Source organism: Symphalangus syndactylus, chromosome 16 (assembly GCF_028878055.3).
Source record: "Symphalangus syndactylus isolate Jambi chromosome 16, NHGRI_mSymSyn1-v2.1_pri, whole genome shotgun sequence".
Lineage (NCBI taxonomy): Eukaryota > Metazoa > Chordata > Mammalia > Primates > Hylobatidae > Symphalangus > Symphalangus syndactylus.
Window position 1 is genome coordinate 25,447,798 of NC_072438.2, and position 20,818 is coordinate 25,468,615.

At 43.5% G+C, this 20,818-nt stretch overlaps 1 protein-coding gene across 2 annotated transcripts in view; it reads right to left on the reverse strand.

The window, feature by feature from the left end:
- FAM184B (family with sequence similarity 184 member B) overlaps positions 1 to 20,818 on the reverse strand; it is a 147,338-nt gene that overhangs the window by 56,313 nt on the left and 70,207 nt on the right. For both annotated transcript variants that reach the window (XM_055246366.1, XM_055246369.2), the window contains exons 6-7: positions 14,762 to 14,872; positions 9,904 to 10,011 (exon numbers count right to left, since the gene is read on the reverse strand). In XM_055246366.1, the coding sequence (XP_055102341.1) occupies positions 9,904 to 10,011; positions 14,762 to 14,872 (219 nt within the window). The remainder of the gene's footprint in view (positions 1 to 9,903; positions 10,012 to 14,761; positions 14,873 to 20,818) is intronic.

Below are 20,818 nucleotides of genomic sequence, written 5' to 3' on the forward strand. Positions count from 1 at the left end.
CAATATCACCCTAATACCAAAATCAGGAAAGGACATAACAAAAAAAGGAAACTACAAACCAATATCCCTGATGAACATAGATGCAAAAATCCTTAACAAAATACTAGCTAACAAAATCAAACAGCATATCAAAAAAATAATCCACCATGATCAAGTGGGTTTCATACCAGGGATGAGGGGATGGTTTAACATATGCAAGTCAATAAATGTGATATACCACATAAACAGAATTAAAACAAAAAAATCAGATGATCATCTCAACAGATGCAGAAAAAGCATCTGACAAAATCCAGCATCGCTTTATGGTTAAACCCTCAGCAAAATTGGTATAGAAGGAACCTACCTTAATGTAATAAAAGCCATCTATGGCAAACTTGCAGCCCACATTCTACTGAATGGGGAAAAGGGGAAAGCATTCCCCCTAAGAACTAGAACAAAACAAGGTTGCCCACTCTCACCACTTCTATTCAACATAGTATTGGAAGTCCTAGCCAGAGCAATCAGACAAGAGAAAGAAATAAAGGGCATCCAAATCAGTAAAGAGGAAGTCAAACTATCACTGTTTGCTGATGATATGATCGCATACCTAGAAAACCCTAAAGACTCCTCCAAAAAGCTCCTAGAACTGATACATGAATTCAGCAAAGTTTCAGGATACAAAATTAATGTATACAAATCAGTAGCTCTGCTATACACCAACATCGACTAAGTTGAGAATCAAAGCAAGAACTCAACCCCTTTTACAATAGCTGCAAAACAACCAAACAAAAAAACAAAAAAACCTTAGGAATATACCTAACCAAGGAGGTGAAAGACCACTACAAGGAAAACTACAAAACACTGCTGAAAAAAATCACAGGTGACACAAACAAATGGAAACACATCCCATACTCAGGAATGGGTAGAATCAATATTGTGAAAATGATCATACTGCCAAAAGCAATCTGCAAATTCAATGCAATTCCCATCAAAATATTGCCATCATTCTTCCCAGAACTAGGAAAAAAACAAACCTAAAATTCATATGGAAAAAAAAAGGAACCCACACAGCCAAAGCACGGCTAAGCAAAAAGAACAAATCTGGAGGCATCACATTACCTGCCTTCAAACTATACTATGAGGCAATGGTCACTAAAACAGCATGGTACTGGTATAAAAACAGACACATAGGCCAACGGAACACAATAGAAAATCCAGAATTAAAGCAAAATACAGCCAACTGATCTTTGACAAAGCAAAAACAAAAAACAAAAAAACAAAAAAACAAAAAACATAAAGTGGGGAAAGGACACTCTATTCAACAAATGGTGCTGGGATAATTGGCAAGCCACATGTAGAAGAATGAAACTGGATCCTAATCTCTCACCTTATACAAAAATCAACTCAAGGACGGGCGTGGTGGCTCACACTTGTAATCCCAGCACTTTGGGAGGCCGAGGCGGGCAGATCACAAGGTCAGGAGATCAAGACCACGGTGAAACCCCGTCTCTACTAAAAATACAAAAAAATTAGCTGGGCGCGGTGGCGGGCGCCTGTAGTCCCAGCTACTTGGAGAGGCTGAGGCAGGAGAATGGCGTGAACCCAGGAGGCGGAGCTTGCAGTGAGCCGAGATTGCGCCACTGCACTCCAGCGTGGGTGACAGAGCGAGACTCCGTCTCAAAAAAAAAAAAAAAAAAAAATCAACTCAAGATGGTTCAAAGACTTAAATCTAAGACCCAAAACCATAAAAATTCTAGAAGATAACATTGGGAAAACTCTTCTAGACATTAGCTTAGGCAAAGAGTTCATGACCAAGAAAACAAAAGCAAATGCAACAAAAACAAAGATAAATAGATTGGACTCAACTAAACTAAAAAGCTCTGCACAGCAAAAGAAACAATCAGCAGAGTAAACAGACAACCTACAGAGTGGGAGAAAATATTTGCAATCTATACATCTGACAAAGGACTAATATCCAGAATCTATAAAGAACTCAAATCAGCAAGATAAAACAATCCCATCAAAAAGTGGGCTAAGGACATGAATAGACAATTCTCAAAAGAAGATATACAAATGGCCTACAAACATATGAAAAAATGCTCAACATCACTAATGATCAGGGAAATGCTAATCAAAACCACAATGTGATACCACCTTACTCTGAAAGAATGGCCATGGTCAAAAAAAAAAAAAAAATACATGTTGACATGGATGTCATGAAAAGGGAACGTTTTTACACTGCTGGTGAAAATGTAAACTAGTACAACCACTATGAAAAACAGTATGTAAAGTTCTTTAAGGAATCTCCATATTGTTTTCTCTAGTGGTTGAACTACCAGCAATCCCACTACTGGGTGTCTACCCTGAGGAAAATAAGTCATTATACAAAAAAGATACTTGCACACGCATGTTTATAGCAACAAAATTTGCAACTGCAAAAATATGGAACAAGCCCACATGCCCATCAGTTAATGAGTGGATTAAAAAAATTGTGGTATATACATACCATGGAATACTACTCAGCCATAAAAAGGAAGAAAATAATGGCATTTGCAGCAACCTGGATGGAATTAGAGACCATTATTTTAAGTGAAGTAACTCAGGAATGGAAAACCAAACATGGTATCTTCCCACTCCTAAGTGGGGGCTAAGCTATGAGGATGCAAAAGCATAAGAATGATACAATGGACTTGGGGGACTCGGGGCAAAGGGTGAGAAGGCGGTGAGGGATAAAAGACTGCACATTGGGTACAGTGTACACTGCACAGGTAGGTGATGGGTGCACCAACATCTCAGAAATCAGCACTAAAGAACTTATTCAAGCATATAAGGTAACACATATGTTAATTAGCTATATTGAGCCATTCCACAATGTATAGATATTTCAAAACATGTTACACATGATAAATTATAGTTTTTTATGTCATTAAAATTATATTTAAGTTTTGTTATTTTGAAAGCTTTTTCACAGATCTTTTTCAGTTTTGTTTGTTTTTGAGCCTGTCTTGTACCTGGTTGCACTAAATATATAATAGTTTTCTCTTGTGAAAACCTTAAGCACCTAGATTTGAACACGCGTTCAATGATAATAATGATATAACAGAAAAAAGAACTTATTTCATGTAACCAGACACCACCTGTTTCCCAAAACCCTAATGAAATAAACAAAACAAAAAAATTGTCCACTTCTCTGAACTCTAAATAAAACAGACTCAGAACATGGCTTCTGAGAATATCCCTTAGCCCTTCCTGGTGTATCCTGAGTTGTTCAACCCAATTCTTACTCTTGGGTTTTTCCCATCAGGCGTTTTTCTCAGGTTCAGTCCAGTGCTCTCTCCAGTGCTAAAGTGGCCTGGGTATGAATAGTGTGCACGGAAAAATAAATAGATCTGCTTCTCCTCCAAACCGTCTACTGCAAATGCTTCCTCCCACTTCCTCCCAGGCAAATGGCTGGTTATTTTAAATCTGTGTTCACATTTAGGTCCTCATCTTTCATCTTCCAGTTATTTAACCTTTTCTGGATTATTTCTATTTTAAAGAAACACCCACGCCCAGGAAATCTCCTAGAAGGGAATATTCAAAGTCATTCTTAAGTTCATTTGACAATCTTTCAAAGGTAGCATTATGTACATCTTAAAATAGAACACCGAAGGTAATGGAGTTTTGCTGAAATGATTACAGGGGACTGTAATAGATACTATAAAGTCAACTTACATTGACAGAATCTTTAACAGTTCTGAAAAGTGCCTTCATATGCTTTCTCCTGTTCATTACCGCAAGTCTCTGGGGGTATGAAGGGCAGGGATTATTGCCTCTGTTTTACTAACAAGAGGTAGTGCAGCATTGCAGCTTACAACACAGGCCCTGGTGCCACCCTTTGGGCCTTGGTTTCTCTATAAGAGTCTCATAGGGTGGTTTGTGGACTGTGTGAAGTCCTATGGGTTTGCCATTATGAGTAATGAAGAGACTGATCTCAGGGATGGTTTCTGACCTGTCTGAGGCTCCTAGGCAGGTCTTGGGTAGAGCTGGGTGGAACCCATGTCCTAAGCCTTAGGCAGGTGGCCCTGCCCTATGCTGTCTTCCCAGGCTGTACTGAATCTCAGCCGATGCCCGGAACCTCTCCATGGAGTGAAGGGCAGCCTGCCTTGTTCCATGTCAGGTGGAACCAGATCCCTCAATTCACACCAGCCGAGGGTGCTGGCTCCCAATTGGCCTGAGGGACACTCAGGATGTCACAGTTGTTTAAAAGCCTAGTGGTTATCTGCCTGCCAACAGCCAGGACAGGTGATGCCTCGAATTCCTATGGTCCTCCAAAATATGGCACGGGGTGACTGTTGCCCAGCAAACCCCTCACGGCCTCCAAAGAGCAGGTGACACTTTCAGGCCTGGAGAGCTTTAGAGTGTCCCTGGATCCTTCCCAAACACCTCAGGGAGCTTGCCTTGGGCTGCTTCCCCACGGCATCCCATTTCCTGGTGAAGTCATGTTCAGATTTCAGTGTCAAGCAGATGTCCGCAGACGTCATTCTTCTGGAATAGTTTCCTGGACTCCCCTGGACGGAAAGCTTCCTCTCCCATATGGGCTTGCCATTAATATATCTTCTTGCCATCATCATAGCAGTCATCGTAACAGGTTAATACTTAAGGAAATAGTTATTTCTCCCATTTGAAATATGAGCCCTCCAAGGATCAAGATTGGGCCTCATTCTCCTGGACATGCAGCCCTATGGCTTGTATAGTGACGGTACTCAGACATATTTATAGAGATGAGATGACTTCAATGGCAGTTACCACAAATGACTCCCTTTTCCTTCTGGAGAGGGCGTGGGCAGGGGCATGTATGAAAACTTCCACCCTTCTCCACCGCCCGTTCAGTGTAGCCCAGGCACCAAAGGAGTCTTCCAGAAAAAAATTTTCCCTCAGAATAATTATGACTAAAATGGCTTTCTGGAAACCAATTAGTAAAACTTTGAATCTACGAGAATCAAGGAGACTGGCAGGGAGAGACCAGGATTAAAGGCTTGGTGAGGTCCCAGCTAAGTTTAGTGGGGAGAGAGTCACACCCACGTTTGTGACCCACAGCCCTCTCCCTGCATGTTCTGGGAGTGGAGTGGAAAGCCTACTCTCAGTTGACATTATTATTTTTGTCTCTCTCTCTCTTTTTTAGATTTCTTTTTATTGTTTGTTTATTTATTTATTTATTTATTTTTGAGACAGTCTCACTCTGTTCCCCAGGCTGGAGTACAGTGGCACGATCTTGGCTCACTGCAACCTCCACCTCCCAGGTCCCAGCGGTTCTCATGCCTGAGTCTCCCACGTAGCTGGGACTACAGGCATGTGCCACCATGCCCAGCTAATTTTTGTACTTTTAGTAGAGACGAGGTTTTGCCATGTTGCTCAGGCTGGTCTTGAACTCCTGGCCTCAAGTGATCCGCCCGCCTCTGTCTCCCAAAGTGCTGGGATTATAAGCGTGAGCCACCGCGCCTGGACTGTTTTTATTTCTCTTGACTCACTGAAATGCTTTGGCAGAACAGCTACCGGCCTAAACTGAAACCCCTGAGTCTTGAACAAACTTAAATTTTATAGCCCCAATCCAGCAGGAACATCACTGGGGAAGTTGTCATTTAATATCCTGTTCTGACGCCCCTATTTCCACCAGCAGATCTGCCATCAGATTGTTCAAGCCTCTGCCCAGGCCTCCCTGGCTTTACCTCTGCCCCTTGTACCATCCTGTGTGGTTGCAGGTATGGCAGTACTGAAGTATGCTGCTCACACCTCATCTAGACCTAGGCAGAGCTTTGGCTCACCAGGCTGGCACAGAGCTGGCTTGCCAAAACTATTTGAACTACATTACATTTTTTTTCTAATTGGCAAAGTTCAGAAAGTTTTGTAACTTGCTGTGTTAGCAAGGCACACGTGTTACTGGTGGGGGCACAGAGCAGAACAACCTCAGTGGGTGGCAAGTGGTGCTATCTGTTGAAGTTAAACACATACACACCACTGGACCCAGCAAATTCCATGGGAGCAAGAGTTAGTACCTAGGGAGCATTTGCACACACTAGGTGCTGTTTCCAACACCATACAGATAGGAATTCATTTAGACCTCACAAAGACCCTCTGGAGTAGATACTATCATCATCCTTGGTGTATAAATGAGAAAGGTGAAGAAAAGAGACATTAAATTATTTGTCCAAGATTATCCAGCCAGTAAGAACCCAGGTGTCTGGTTCAGGGGTGAGCTTGCTTAACTACTATACTATATTATATCCCTCTTTGGTGCTATCCATTGAAGTATTATCTATAATAGAGAAATATTAAAACAATCTAAATGTCAATCATAAGGGAATGGTTAAATATAATATGGTTTTTCTGTACAAGGGAGAACTGGTGGTTGGTTTGTTTTTTAAAAAATGAAGCTAAAAGGGAAGTATACTGATACATTAGAATCTCTAAGCTATAAAATTTAAGTTAAGAAAAGCAGAATTGGCCAGACGCAGTGGTTCATGTCTGTAATCCCAGCACTTTGGGAGGTGGAGGTGGGTGGATGGTTTGAGCCCAGGAGTTTGAGACCAGCCTGGACAGCATGATGAAGGCTCGTCTCTACAAAAAATACAAAAATTAGCTGGGCATGGTCATGGGCACCTGTAGTCCCAGCCACTCAGGAGGCTAGGCAGGAGGATTGCTTGAGCCCAGGAAATTGAGGATTGCAGTGAGCCAGGACTGCACTCCACCCTGGGTAGCAGAACAAGACCCAGTCTCAAAAATAATAATAATAATTCATGAGAGTATCCTATCATTCATAGAAAAAAATCCATAATTATGCCTGTATATACACTATACCTCTGAAAGGATACATAAGAAGAGAGAAAATAAAACACAACAAGTAGTTTTCCCTGGGATAGAGAACTCAGCAGGAAGAAGGAAGATGCTTTTCAATGTATACCTTTATATACCATTTGAGTTCTGTACCATATATGTGGATTGCTGATTTGAAAAGAGGTCTTAATTTGAAAGAACAAACAATATCTGCAAAATGCCTAATAGAAAACAGCATCAGCTATTTAAGCTGTTACTAGATGTCCACATCGTTTTCCAGCTATTTGTTTATGCACACTTCTCCCTCTAGCATCCAGCTCAGAGGCTGGCCCATCCCAGGTATTGCACACATGACTGCAGAATGAATGAATAACGTGCATATTGAGTTGAATCAAATGAAACTGATATTTGTCGAAGTTCTTGCTGCAACTCTATAGAGGAGGCATCTGCATTTCCCTCTAGAAACTGAACTCTTTCACTATTCACAACAGCAAAGACATGAAATCAACCCAAATGCCCATCAGTGATAGACTGAAGAAAATGTGGTACATATACACCACCACGGAATACTATGCAGCCGTAAAAAGGAATGAGATATGTCCTTTGCAGGGACATGGATGAAGCTGGACATGGATGAAGCCATTATCCTCAACAAACTAACACAGGAACAGAAAACCAAACACCGTATGTTCTCACTTATAAGTGGAAGCTGAACAATGAGAACACATGGATACAGAGAGGGGGAAAAACACTCACTGGGGCCTGTTGAGGGAGGGTGGTGGGTTGAGGAGACCATTAGGGAAAAGAGCTAATACATGCTGGTGATACTTAGGTGATGGGTTGATAGGTACAGCAAACCACTATGGCACGTTTACCTTTGTAACAAACCTGTGCATCCCGCACGTGTACCCTGGAACTTAAAAAAAAAAAAAAAAAAGAAACCGAGCTCATTGAAAGACAACATTCTAGATTAAGAAGACTGAGGAGGGCTGGGCGGGTTGGCTCACGCCTGTAATCCCAGCACTTTGGGAGGCCGAGGCAGGCAGATCATGAGGTCAGGAGTTCGAGACTAGCCTGACCAATATGGTGAAACCTCATCTCTACTAAAAATACAAAAATTAGCCAGGCGTGGTGGTGTGCACCTGTAGTCCCAGCTACTCGGGAGGCTGAGGCAGAAGAATCGCTTGAACCCGGGAGGCGGAGGTTGCAGTGAGCCAAGATCACGCCATTGCACTCCAGCCTGGGTGACACTAGGTGACAAAGTGAGACTCTGTCACCTGCCCTCACCTTCAGTTTTCTCTTCTATAACATGGGTGCCTTACAGGGTTGTTGGAAAATTCCAATGAAGCTGAGCATGCTGGCTCATGCCTGTAATCCCAGCACTTTGGGAGGCCGAGGTAGGAGCATCACCTGAGGTCAAGAGTTTGAGACTAGCCTGGCTAACATGGTGAAACACTGTTTCTACAAAAAATAGAAAAATTAGCTGGGCCTGGTGGCACACACATGAGGTCCCAGCTACTCGGGAGGCTGAAGTGGGTGGATCACTTAAGGCCAGGAGGCTGAGGCTGCAGTGAGCTGTGACTGCACCACTGCACTGCAGCCTGGGCAACAGAGAAAGACCCTGTCTCAAAAACAAAAAACTCCAATGAAGTCAAAGATGAGAACAGTGCTCTATGACTGACCCGTTCACATACAAATGTTAATTATTATTTAAATCCACAGTCACTAGATTTTGGCTCATTTTTGCCCTGGTGAATATGTGGTTGAGTGGGGGTTATCTCAGAGTTGTATGCCATGGGGGCTGTTGGCAGGACCAGGGCCTGAGCCCTGGAAGATGGGGGTCGTGGGAGAGAAACTGCAGTTCCTGAGGATACTTGTGTACAAAGAAATGGGTAAACAAGAGACTGGTGAGACTGATGTGGTAAGATTCAGACTCACCCATTTAGTGTTTTCCCTCCTGGAGTTTGAAATGGCCTGAAAATTGTAGGCAACAATCAAATAAGTGAAATTGAAGGCCATGGGCTTTTTATGGCTCTCTTGCTGCCGAAACAGGAATTAAGAGGGTTATTCAAGCCAGGGTACTCAAGCACCCACTTCATGGGGATTATTTATATTCCTGACATGGTACAACAAATGTTCACTGAGTGCCTATCTTGTGGGTTAGGCTGTGTCCCTAAGAAGATATGCTGAAGTCTTAAGCCCCGGTACCTATGAATGTGACCTTATTTGGAAATAGGATCTTTGCAGATGCAATTAGTTACGATGAGGTCATGCTGTAGTAGAGTGGGCCCTAAATCCAATGACTGGTGTCTTTATAAGAAGGCTATATGAAGACACAAAGACTCAGATACAAGGGGAAGGAGGCCGTGTGATGACAGAGGCAGAGATCGGAGTGACGCGTCTACAAGGAAGACTTGGCCAAGGAACAAAAGGACTGCCCAGCAAACCACCAGAGGCGAGGGGAGCGGCACAGACCAGGTTCTCCCCTGCAGCCTCCAAAATAAGCCAACACCTTCATTTCAGACCTCTGGCCTCCAGAACTGTGAGAGAGTACATTTCCACGGCTGAAGCCACCAAGTATGTGGTCATTCATTATGGTGATCCCAGAGAACAATACAACCCACCGTGAGCCAGACAGAGAGACAAACAGGAACCAGTTTCTACCCTCAAGCGGTGTCCCTGAAAGGGCAGGTTCACGGACAAGGGCTGTTGTGAGAGTAAATGAGATCATGGCTGTGGAGGGAAACAGCTGGGGCAAGAGAGGGGCTTTTATGCCTACTATTGGGGTTCGTGCTGGGCAGAATCAAAGGCCCTGCTCTAGTTGAGTGCGCCCTTTATCCGCCAGGCAGGCTGCTCTGAGAGAGAGAGCGGAGACTCATCTGACAGGGCTTATTCTTTTTCAAACCGCGCAGATAATTAGTCAGGCTTCTATTTCCTTCGTGGTTTCTGTGAATGGATTTTGTGGTGATTTTTTTTTTCCAGGCATTTTGGCAGTGTGGAGGGGAGATGTAAAAGAGCCCATTAACATTAGCATGTGTCACTGGGGACACTGAAAGGCTGAGACCGAGAAAAGAAATATCTTTAATTAAATCTGACAAAGCTGGTGGTTACCTGGGTCTCCAGAATGCTGCAGTGCTGGCGGCCTAATTCCTGGGGCCTTTCCTCAGCTCTTGTGGGGCGTGTCTTATTTTGTTGGATAAATTCTTCCAGCCTTAAAACCTAAAACAGGAGATAAGAAACCCCGCGCAATGAAACCAAGTTCTACCTCCTCGATACAGTCATTCATCCGGGAATCAATCCTCCTGGGGTCAGTCTGTTCTGGGGAGAGTGCCCCATTAGACAAATTCTACACACACTTCTAGAAATGCCTTTTTTTTTTTTTTAGCCAGGGTCTCACTCTGTCACCCAGGCTGGAGTGCAGTGACGCGATCTTGGCTTACTGCAACCTCCACCTCCTGGGTTCAAGTGATTCTCCTGCCTCAGCCTCCCGAGTAGCTGGGACTACAGGTATGCACCACCACGCCCAGCTAATTTTTTGTATTTTTAGTAGAGACGGGGTTTCACCATGTTGCCCAGCCTGGTCTCGAACTCCTGACCTTAAGTGATCCGCCTGCCTCGGCCTCCAAAAGTGCTGGGATTACAGGCATAAGCCACTGCACCCAGCCTAGAAATGCCATTTCTAATGAGCTAGTTGCTTAGTCTTTCCAGAAGAAAATGTGCCCAGTAGGTTTATAGTATTCCACACTTTCCTTTAAATTATTTACATACATATTTCTATACTAGATCTGTAGGGTGGCTTTAATACCATTCCTGGAAGGCTACTCAATTTCTTTTGAAAACAAAATAAAAAAGTTAATTGGTAAAGAAAACGAACAACATTTAAGAATTATATAGATAAAATGAGAAAAGAGTGGTTGAGGGGTGCCCTAAAAGTGTAAGGCCTTAATTATAACGATGATTAACCAACTAATTGTAATATATGAATTAGACTGCTTTCCCCTAGATTTTGAGGATAATGTGGCCAAAAAACATAAAGGAAACTTAGACTTTCCTGAAAATTTTCTAGAAACCTTAATAGTAGTTAGGCACCATGCTAGGTACAAGGAGGGATGGGGAACGTACAGAGTGAGAGCAAGATAGTAAAATCATAAAGCATGGTCCCCGCCTTTAAGGAGCTGTCATTTTATGAGGGAGATAGATAAATGTTTATAACCCCAATGACACTCAGTAGAGATACGTACAAAATAATAAGAGCACCTCCTTAATGGTCCATTTGCTCTGTGCCACCCAGAAATCTAAGCCTTTTTTTAAAAAATTATTTTCTTTTTTAAAAAATTGAGATGGGATCTGGCTATGTTGCCCAGGCTGGTCTCAAACTCCTAGGCTCAAGAGATCCTCCCACCTCAGCCTCCCAAAGTGCTGAGATTATAGGGATGAACCACTATGCCCAGCCAGGAACCTAAGCCTTTTACAGTATTAACTCTTTTAATCCTCACAACAACCATTATAAGGTAGGTACTACTACCCTAGGTAACAGGGCCAGGTGCGGTGGCTCACGCCTGTAATCCCAGCACTTTGGGAGGCCGAGGCGGATAGATCACCTGAGGTCAGGAGTTTGAGACCAGTCTGGCCAACATGGCCAAACCCCATCTCTACTAAAAATACACAATTAGCCGGGCCCGTTGGCACGTGCCTGTAAATCCCAGCTACTTGGGAGGCTGAGGCAGAAGAATTGCTTGAAACTGGGAGGCGGGGAGGTTACAGCGAACCAAGATTGCACCACTGCACTCCAGCCTGGGTGACAGAGCAAGACCCCATCTCAAAAAAAAAAAAAAAAAAAGAATTTACAGCAATAAACTCTGCCCAGGGGCATTCAAGCAGCTTAAGGGCACTGAAGGATGAACAGGAGTCTGCCATTGGTGAAGGTGGCATAGTGCATTCCAGACAGCAGAAACAGCAGGTGCAATGGTAGAGGGTGGGTGGGGTAGATGTGAGGACAGAAGAAAGATTCCATGTTGGAGCGGCCAGAGCGAAGGACTGGACAGAGGCAGCAGAGCCTTGGAGGATAGTGGTAGCAGGTTAGGTTCAGCCCAAATTGTGAAGAAGATGGGGATTCAAGATTTTAGGAAGGGAGGAGCGGGGCTTTGAGCAGATTTGGATTTTAGAACATGAGTTCTGGGAGTAGCTGGCCTAGAGAGAATGTGGAGGCAGAAAGATCCATGGCAACACACTTGCAAGACTCTAGCAACATTGCAGGGGACCAGCAAGGCTGTCGGAACGTCCTTCCAGACTTTCCATAAGGAATATTAGAGGAAGAGACATTTCAAGATTATAAAACTATGCTTAAACTGCATCTTGCTAAGGTTTATGAAATATTCAGAGGAGCCTGTGCAATTGTTTATGTAACATCTACAAGTGGGGAAAGAGTCCAGGCGAGTCATTCCAAGGATCTTGTTCAAGGCATAGGTGTGGAGAGAAGGGAGGGGATAGAAAGGCTTAAGGCGTAGGACCCACAGGACTTGACAAGGATTGGGTGTGATGATAGGGCAGGATTGTGACTAGGCGTGAGGATGGGAGAGCTGGGAGAAGAGACTATGATCAAGGATGACACTTCCATTTCTAGCTTTGGTAAGGTGGGGACAGATTGCAGCATCATTTAGGGGGTAGGAGGAGTCAAGGATGGAGAGCAAGACTGAGGCCCTTTGTCAGTGGTCAACCTCTTGGTCATGACTTGCAACTGAATGTAAACATTCAGGTTCTGCGTGACCCTTAGTCATCAAAGAGGCAACATACCATACTAGAGGCAGTATTAGCTTAGTGGTTAAGGGTGGGGTCATTAGAGCCACATTACTTGGGTTTGAATCCCAGATCTGCTACTTGTTAGCTTTGCAACTTTGGGAAAGTGATTTACCTTCTCTGTGCCTCAGTTGTCTCGTTTGTAAATACAGATGATAATAGCACCTACATGGTAAAGTGGTTATGAGGATTAAAATAGTAAATGTAAACTTCTTAGATAGTATCTTGACTAGAGCAAGTGCTCCACAAAGCTAGCCATTATTGTTTTTTAAAAAAGAGCTCTGGGCTGGGCACGGTGGCTCACACCTGTAATCCCAGCAGTTTGGGAGGCAGAGGCGAGTGGATCACCTGAGCTCAGGAGTTCGCGACTAGCCTGAGCAACACAGTGAAACCCCATCTTTACTAAAATACAAAAAATTAGCCGGGTGTGGTGGCATGCACCTGTAATTCCAGCTAGTCGGGAGGCTGAGGCAGGAGAATTGCTTGAACCTGGGAGGCGGAGGTTGCAGTGAGCTGAGATCACGCCAATGCACTCCAGCCTGGGCAACAGAGTGAGATTCCATCTCAAAAAAAAAAAAAGAAAGAAAAAAAAGAGCTCTAAGGCACATTCACAGACATAAGTCAGGGCCCAGGCTTCCCTGACCTGTGTTATTCAAAAGAATAACTGGGCCTGTAATCCCAGCACTTTGGGAGGCCAAGGCAGGCAGATCATGAGGTCAAGAGACTGAGACCATCCTGGCCAACATGGTGAAACCCCATCTCTACTAAAAATACAAAAATTAGCCAGGCGTGGTGGCAGGCACCTGTAATCCCAGCTACTCAGGAGGTTGAGACAGGAGAATCGCTTGAACACAGGAGGCGGAGGTTGCAGTGAGCCGAGATTGCGCCACTGCACTCCAGTCGGGCAACAGAGCGAGAAAAAACAACTGGGCTGGTCTCATACATGTATATGAGGCCACCTTAAGCTCTGCAGTGAGGAGTGCTCCAGGTACAACATGAACACTGGCAGCGTATCTTCAACAGGGTGAGAGGAAGAGATGGAGGGAGGGAGAAGTGAAGGAGGAGGGAGTAAGGGAAAGGCGGAAGGAAGGGAGGACAGCAGGGAAGAAAGGAGGAAGGATAGAGAAAGGCTTCTTTGCTGTGCAGCCCCACCTTGGTCTGGGCCGGAACAGAAGCCTCTATCCCAGAACTTTTCACCAAGACCCACCTCTAGACCCTGAAATATCAAGTCTAAGGAATGACATGATCATTTTTTACAATAATAATTTTAGAAATAGAAGGAGTTAGAGAAAACATCACACCTGTGTACTTATCACTCAGCTAAAGAAATAACATGTCACAAATATAGCTGCAGCCCCTTACAGTTGCTCCCTTCTAGAGATAACCACTGGTCCAATTTGATTCTATCATCCTCATGCCTTGTTTAGATTGACATCTTGGATATTCCTAAACAATTGATACTATTTTGCACGTGGCCTCTGTGTTCTTAAAAATTCCCCAGAGGTTGTGATGTACAGCCAGGGCTGAGGAACTGGTTTCATGGGTTCCTGAAGCAGGTGGGAGACACAGGTCTCATGTGGAAGGTTTGAGGGAGGACAGGGGAAGGAAGGAAAGTTATTGACATTTTTTTGGTTTAAGCAGGCCCAGAAATGGCTCTTAGGATTCTGTTTCTAGCCTTTTCTACTAGTTCTTTGATACTTTCAGGGGCCCAAGAAAATGTGTTAATTTCTTTTAAAATCAGAAAAAAAGTATAGTCTGGATGATATTCATCTTTCTACCAATGCAGTCATAAAATATAAATTTTTAATATTTTTTAATGAAGGAAGGGCCTAGAAAGGCAAAATTGCTAAGAGCCCACAAAGGGGCGAATGTATCCTTGGGGAAGGAAAGGCAGGGGAACTGCAGGCTATCCACTTGTGCCTTCATAAAGCCACAGAACCAACACCAGCGGCCTCCTGTGTCCTTCTCTTATTTGAGACATTAAAAGCCTCTTTGTTTAAGCATCTCTAATCTGGCTCTCTGTTACTTGCAGCTAAATGCATGCCCCTGAGACAGCCTGCCTGTCTGGTTGAGTGTCCGTTTCTGTCTTCCAAAATTCTTGGCTTCTCAGTTAGGCAGAAGCTCCCAGGGACCAGAAACAGCACCCCAAGGGTTGCATTTGTTCAGGGCTCACCTCGAGCAGAGAATTCTGGAGCTTCACATTGAGGGCTGATTTCTCTTCTTCCAGCTGCTTTATCTCCTTTTCTGATTTCTTCCTCACTTCCTCCAACTGTGCTTCTACTTCCTAAATGATGATTGGAAGAGTTAACCATACAAGGCACGAAAACAGGACATTTAATGTTTTCACACCCTAGCTTATTCCCAGAGATCAAAGAAGCTTATGAGTGTCATACAATACTGCAGATAAACATAAATTAGACATACACGAGAAGGTCAAAAGAAAACACGTGTTAACGTCACACCACAAAGCCTGATATATATATAGGGGTGGGGTGGGGCAAATTGTTGTCTTTAAATTTTCTAGTGTCAAATAAAAAAATGCGCATTACTAACAAAATTCTCAGTGTCACATTCATTACTATCAAACTTGTCCGTGTCACATAAGTAAAAAAGCTAACTACATTTTCGGATGCAGGGAAATAGGAAAAGCAGTACAAAATTTCTTCTCAACAGCATCCATACATGAGTCAAAATGATGTGGTTGGCTGGGTATGGTGGCTCACGCCTGTAATCCCAGCACTTTGGGAGGCCGAGGCAAGTGGATTGCTTGAGCCCAGGAGTTCGAGGCCAGCCCGGGCAACATAGTGAGACGGTGTCTCTATTTTAAAAATAAATACATAAATAAAATAAAATAAACGATGGGATTCCCAGGGCCTATTGCTCCATGGTCCCTCACCACAGCCCATGAGCCTCAGTGCAAAGCAGATCCAGATGAAGGAACATTCTGGGGACCACATGAGTGGTGCAGTTACGTTCCAGCTGTGTCATCTTGACCACATTTCCTACATTTCCTAACCTCTCAGTGACTCACTGTGCTACTCACTTCCTCCCTGCTACTCCAGGTACATAGTAAAGGATCGGTAGATGACAAGCACTAATATTATTCTCATAGAGGGGCCAGGTGCGGTGGCTCACGCCTGTAATCCCAGCACTTTGGGAGGCCGAGGCGGGCAGATCACGAGGTCAGGAGATCGAGGCCATCCTGGCTAACACGGTGAAACCCTGTCTCCATTAAAAATACAAAAAATTAGCCAGGTGTGGTGGCGGGTGCCTGTAATCCCAGCTACTCGGGAGGCTGAGGCAGGAGAATGGCGTGAATCCAGGAGGCGGAGCTTGCAGTGAGCCGAGATGGTGCCACTACACTCCAGCCTGGGTGACAGAGCAAGACTCTGTCTCAAAAAAAAAAAAAAATGGTCATAGAGACCTAGGCTTTCTGTTCTAGCTTAATTTCGATGGAAATTGTGCAAGTATCTAGAGGAGTGAATGAGATAGTCTGTTCCTCTTAGCTGAACTTTAGGTAGACATTGTGTCATTCATTCAACAAATATTTATTGAGATCTACTATGTGCCAGGCACTGTTCTCAGAGCTGGGGAGATAAAAGGGAGAATTCCTACACACCAGGAGCTGACATTTGAGTGAAAAAGACAGGCAGCAATCAAAGTCCATGAGCAAATAAGACGGCAAACACTAGGTTAGATGGAGAAATAATAAAGCCGGGAGGGGGCTCTGCAGTGTTGGGGAGGGGCTGAAATGTTAGATAATTTGGCCAGAGAAGTGCTCCAGAAAGTGACTTTGGAGTAAAATCCTGTAATAAGTGAGGGAGTTCACCAAGGAGATGTCTGGGTGTGAGGTTTCCAGGACCTGCAAAGGCCCTGGCATGTTCTAAGGACAGAGAGGAGCCGCCATGGCTGGACTAGATGAGGTTTGAGGAGCACCATCTGAGGCCTCAAGCATCAAAGTAAGACTTACCAGTGAGGTGAAGGCCACTTAACTCTTGGTCAGAGGAGTGACATGGTTGCAATTATATTTGGATAAGCTGGCTACTGTTTTTCTGGTTTTTTTTTTTTTTGAGACAGGGTCTCACTCTGTCACCCAGACTGGAGTACAATAGCACAATCACAGCTCATTGCAGCCTTGACCACCTGGGCTCAAGCAATCCTCCTACCTCAGCCTCCAAAGTAGCTGAGACTACAGGTGCATGCTACCATGCCAGCTAATTAAAAAAATTTTTTTTTGTAGAGATGTGGTCTTGTTATGTTGCCCAGGCTGGTCTCAAACTCCTAAACTCCAGTGATCCTCCCACTTCCACCTCTCAAAGTGCTAGGATTACATGCATGAGCCACCACACCCAGCTTCACTACTGGTTTCCGTCTTGAGTACAGACTGACGTGGGTGGAGGGGTGGGGTGAGAGCAGTGGCAGGCAGGCCTGGGAGGAGGCTGTGGTGCTGACTGAGGTAAGAGTGATGGTGGCTGGGCCTGTGGTGGCAGTGCAGCTGGGAGGAGGGGCAGAACTTGGGATATATGTGGAATGTTGACTGACAGGACTCACTGAAAGGAGAGGTCAGGATGACACCAGGAGAGAATGGTGCCACCATGAACTGAGGTGGGGAAGACAGGAGAGGATTCAGAGACCATCTAAGGAGCTTGTCTGCACGTGTCAAGTTTGATACATCTGTTAGATGTCTAATTAGACAGATAGAGGGTCTGTAATTCAGGGGAGGGTTCTGGGTTGGAGTATGCATTTGGGAGCCATCAGCATACAGAATGTATAGAGGCATGCATTTGAATGAGAAAAACTAGGGCGAGAACATGAGGAAAATATAAGACATTAAAGAACCAAGCCCTCGGACACTCCAAAATTTCCTGTGAATTAGAGGTTACAATATCCAGCAGGTATTTGTAGAGCAGCTCTCCTAGGCTGTCAGTTGATTATAGACCTGTAGATCTAATGGACATGATAACAGTAGCTGACATTTGCCAAGTACATGCCATTTGCTGGCACTTTACACAGACCATCTCTCTGGTCTTTGTGAAAGCACTATGACTTAGGTACTACCACTAAGGCTTATTGTAAAGATAAAGAAATGAAACTTAAAGAGGTTAAATGTCTTGCCCAGGGTCCAGATTTGAACTCAGGAAAGCCTGACTGGTTGACTGTGCTTCTTCCCCACCTTTTTAAGGAAAATTTAGTTCCTAGTAAAGAAAAACGCTTGAGTGTGTGAGTACAGAGGTTGTCATGTATCAGACAACAGCATCACTAGGCTGAGCAGAGAAGACTTGTAGGAAAACTCATGTTTAAGCTGGACTGGAAGGATCATTAAGAACTGGACAGGACCAGGCAGGTAAATGTGGGAGCAGGGAGAAAGTACTGTTCATCAAGGTAAAGAACCTGGAATGAAAGATGAACTAAAAGGCTGGAACCATTGAGTGTGGCTCACGCCTATAATCCCAACACTTTGGGATAATGAGGCAGGAGAATTGTTTGAAGCCAGGAGTTTGAGACTAGCCTTGGCAACACAGCGAGACGCTATCTCTATGAAATTTTTTAAAAATTAGCTGGGCTTGTTGGCATGTACCTGTTGTTTTAGCTACTCAGGGGGCCGAGGCAAGAGGATCACTTGAGCCCAGGAGTTTGAGGCTACAGTGAGCCATGATCGCATCACTGTATTCCAGCCTGGGTGTCAAAGCAAGACCTTGTCTCTAAATGAATGAATGAATGAATGAACGAATAAATAAATAAATAGTAAAAGGCTGGAGGGCAGAGTTGGACAGGGGAGAGGTGTGGGATGAGGTAGGAGAGAGCAGTCAGGAGTCTACCTCTGTAGGGTCTTAAAAACCATGTTAAGGAATTGGAACTATTTAACACATCATAACGATGATAGGGAGTGATTGGAAAGTTTGAAACCAAGGTTGAATTTCCAGAAGGTTCTACTGCAATGAAGATTAGATTACATGAAGTGGGGAGACTGGAGGCAGGGAAATCATCACACAGTCCATCATGAAATGGAGGTTGACTGGATCAGCATGGTACCACTGAGGAGAGAGGGAAGTGGAGGAATTCCACAGTCATTGAAGGAGCAGAATTAATACATTTGATGGATGATTGAATGTGAGTGGTGAGAAAGGGATCATGTTTGACTCCTGGGTTTCCAAGTTGAACATCTGAAAAGATACTGCTGCTGATCACCTGCATGACATCTTTATACTTTCTGTGGAGCCAAGCCCAGCCTAGGCCAGTGACTCTGGGGAGGCCCTTAGCATTTTTCCTGGGGTCAGTCACTTAGAAGAAAAAAAAACCTGGATATTTAGCATGTGTATAGTCTCTGTTCAGTAAATCTATGATCCCCTTTTGCAGGGCTTGTTGTTTTTGAGAGCTCATTTTCTAAACACAGTATGTAAATTCTCCTTTGGTTTCAAACAAGTTCAGGTAACTTAAGCAATCATCAGCAGCAAGGCCATTCCTTCAACAAAAATTCATTATCTTTACTTCATTAATTAGCTTCTCATCCATAGAAGCTTTTATTGAACAGAAGTTTTGTTTAACATGCTTTAATAAAGAAGACACTCACCAACACTGCCAAGATGTGTTCACTGTAACAGCACAGTGACAATCACCTGTGATAATAATTTTTAGCATAAAGGAATGGCTATTTCTAATTTTACGTAGCTTAACTTCCCAGTCTACAAGTGATTAATCATAGCTTCAGCTGTAACCTTGACAAATGAACCTAATATGAAAAAAAATTCCCCCACAGATGGAAATAATCAATTTCAGCAGTAATTTTTGGCATTAGTAAGCTTCATGTTGGGTGCAAAATAATGTGGTTTACTTTCAGAAAACAAACAGTTCTGGGTCACTGGAGAACACAGATTTGAAAGAAGCATGCCCAGTCCAGCTCAGCCCAAAGTGACCTTGAAGATTTCAACAGGAAAATTCCCTTAACTCAGATAAAGAGGAAAAAAAAAAAAATAACAAAGACAAGGACATTGAGAAAAAAGGAGACTAATGCTCTCAGATATTTAAACTGCTTCATCCCAAACCTGGAAGACTGTTTCATGGGCCATTAATTTATAGAATTCACAGAGCATTTTCACGAACTCTATTCTCACTGAACTTTCAGATACCCAGGAAAACAGGTTTTATGGCACCCATTTTACACAGAGGAAATCCCACTGCTGAGACAAGACGTAGATACAGGACTCACACTCATTTTCTGTTTCTTTGTCCAGATTGTCTACAATTACAGGTAATTAAGGAAAAGAGATGTAAAAGTGCCACTGTAAGGGAACAACAACTGAGCAATCACAGAAAATTACCATGTAGAGATTTCAGTTGGTGTTTTAAGAGAAAACTTGTTAACTTTTTTCAAAAAGAAAAGTTAATTATTTGGTATATATTTAAAGTTCATGATGCAGCTGAAAGAGTCAACCAGTACAAGGCCTTAAATAATCACTCAGAACCAGTCATTAGCAATAATACCAACACTGATGCTAATCAATACATGGGAGACCCCCTGAAGCATCCCAACTCTGTAGTAGGGCTTAACTAGAACTAGAGAAAGTTCTACTCTAGACTCATCCTAACAAAGCTTAAAAATAAATCTGGAGAATTGAAAATGTTAGCCGGGTGCGGTGGCCCACACTTGTAATCCCAGCACTTTGGGAGGCCGAGGCGGGCAGATCACAAGGTCAGGAGATCGAGACCACGGTGAAACCCCGTCTCTACTAAAAATACAAAAAATTAGCCGGGCGTGGTGGCAGGCGCCTGTAGTCCCAGCTACTCGGAGAGGCTGAGGCAGGAGAATGGCATGAACCCGGGAGGCGGAGCTTACAGTGAGCCGAGATTGCACCACTGCACTCCAGCCTGGGCGACAGAGCAAGACTCTGTCTCAAAAAAAAAAAAAAAAAAAAGAAAATGTTATATTATGTATAATTTATCGTAATAAAAATGTCTCACACAATGAAGCTGATTCACAAGTAATTTAACTGCCTGTCAAAACAAAATTCAGCAAAAAGGACAATAAAATCCAGACGTTTAACAACTTAACATTCTCAATGTCCAGCATTCAATAAAAAATTACTAAATAGGCAAAGAAGCAGAAAAATATGTCTCATAAAGAGCAGAACCACCAGTCAATAAAAAAGACCCAAAAGTGACAGAGATGATAATGTTAAAGGAACAATTATAAATATATTCAATAATTTAAAGGAAAACATGAAAATAATGA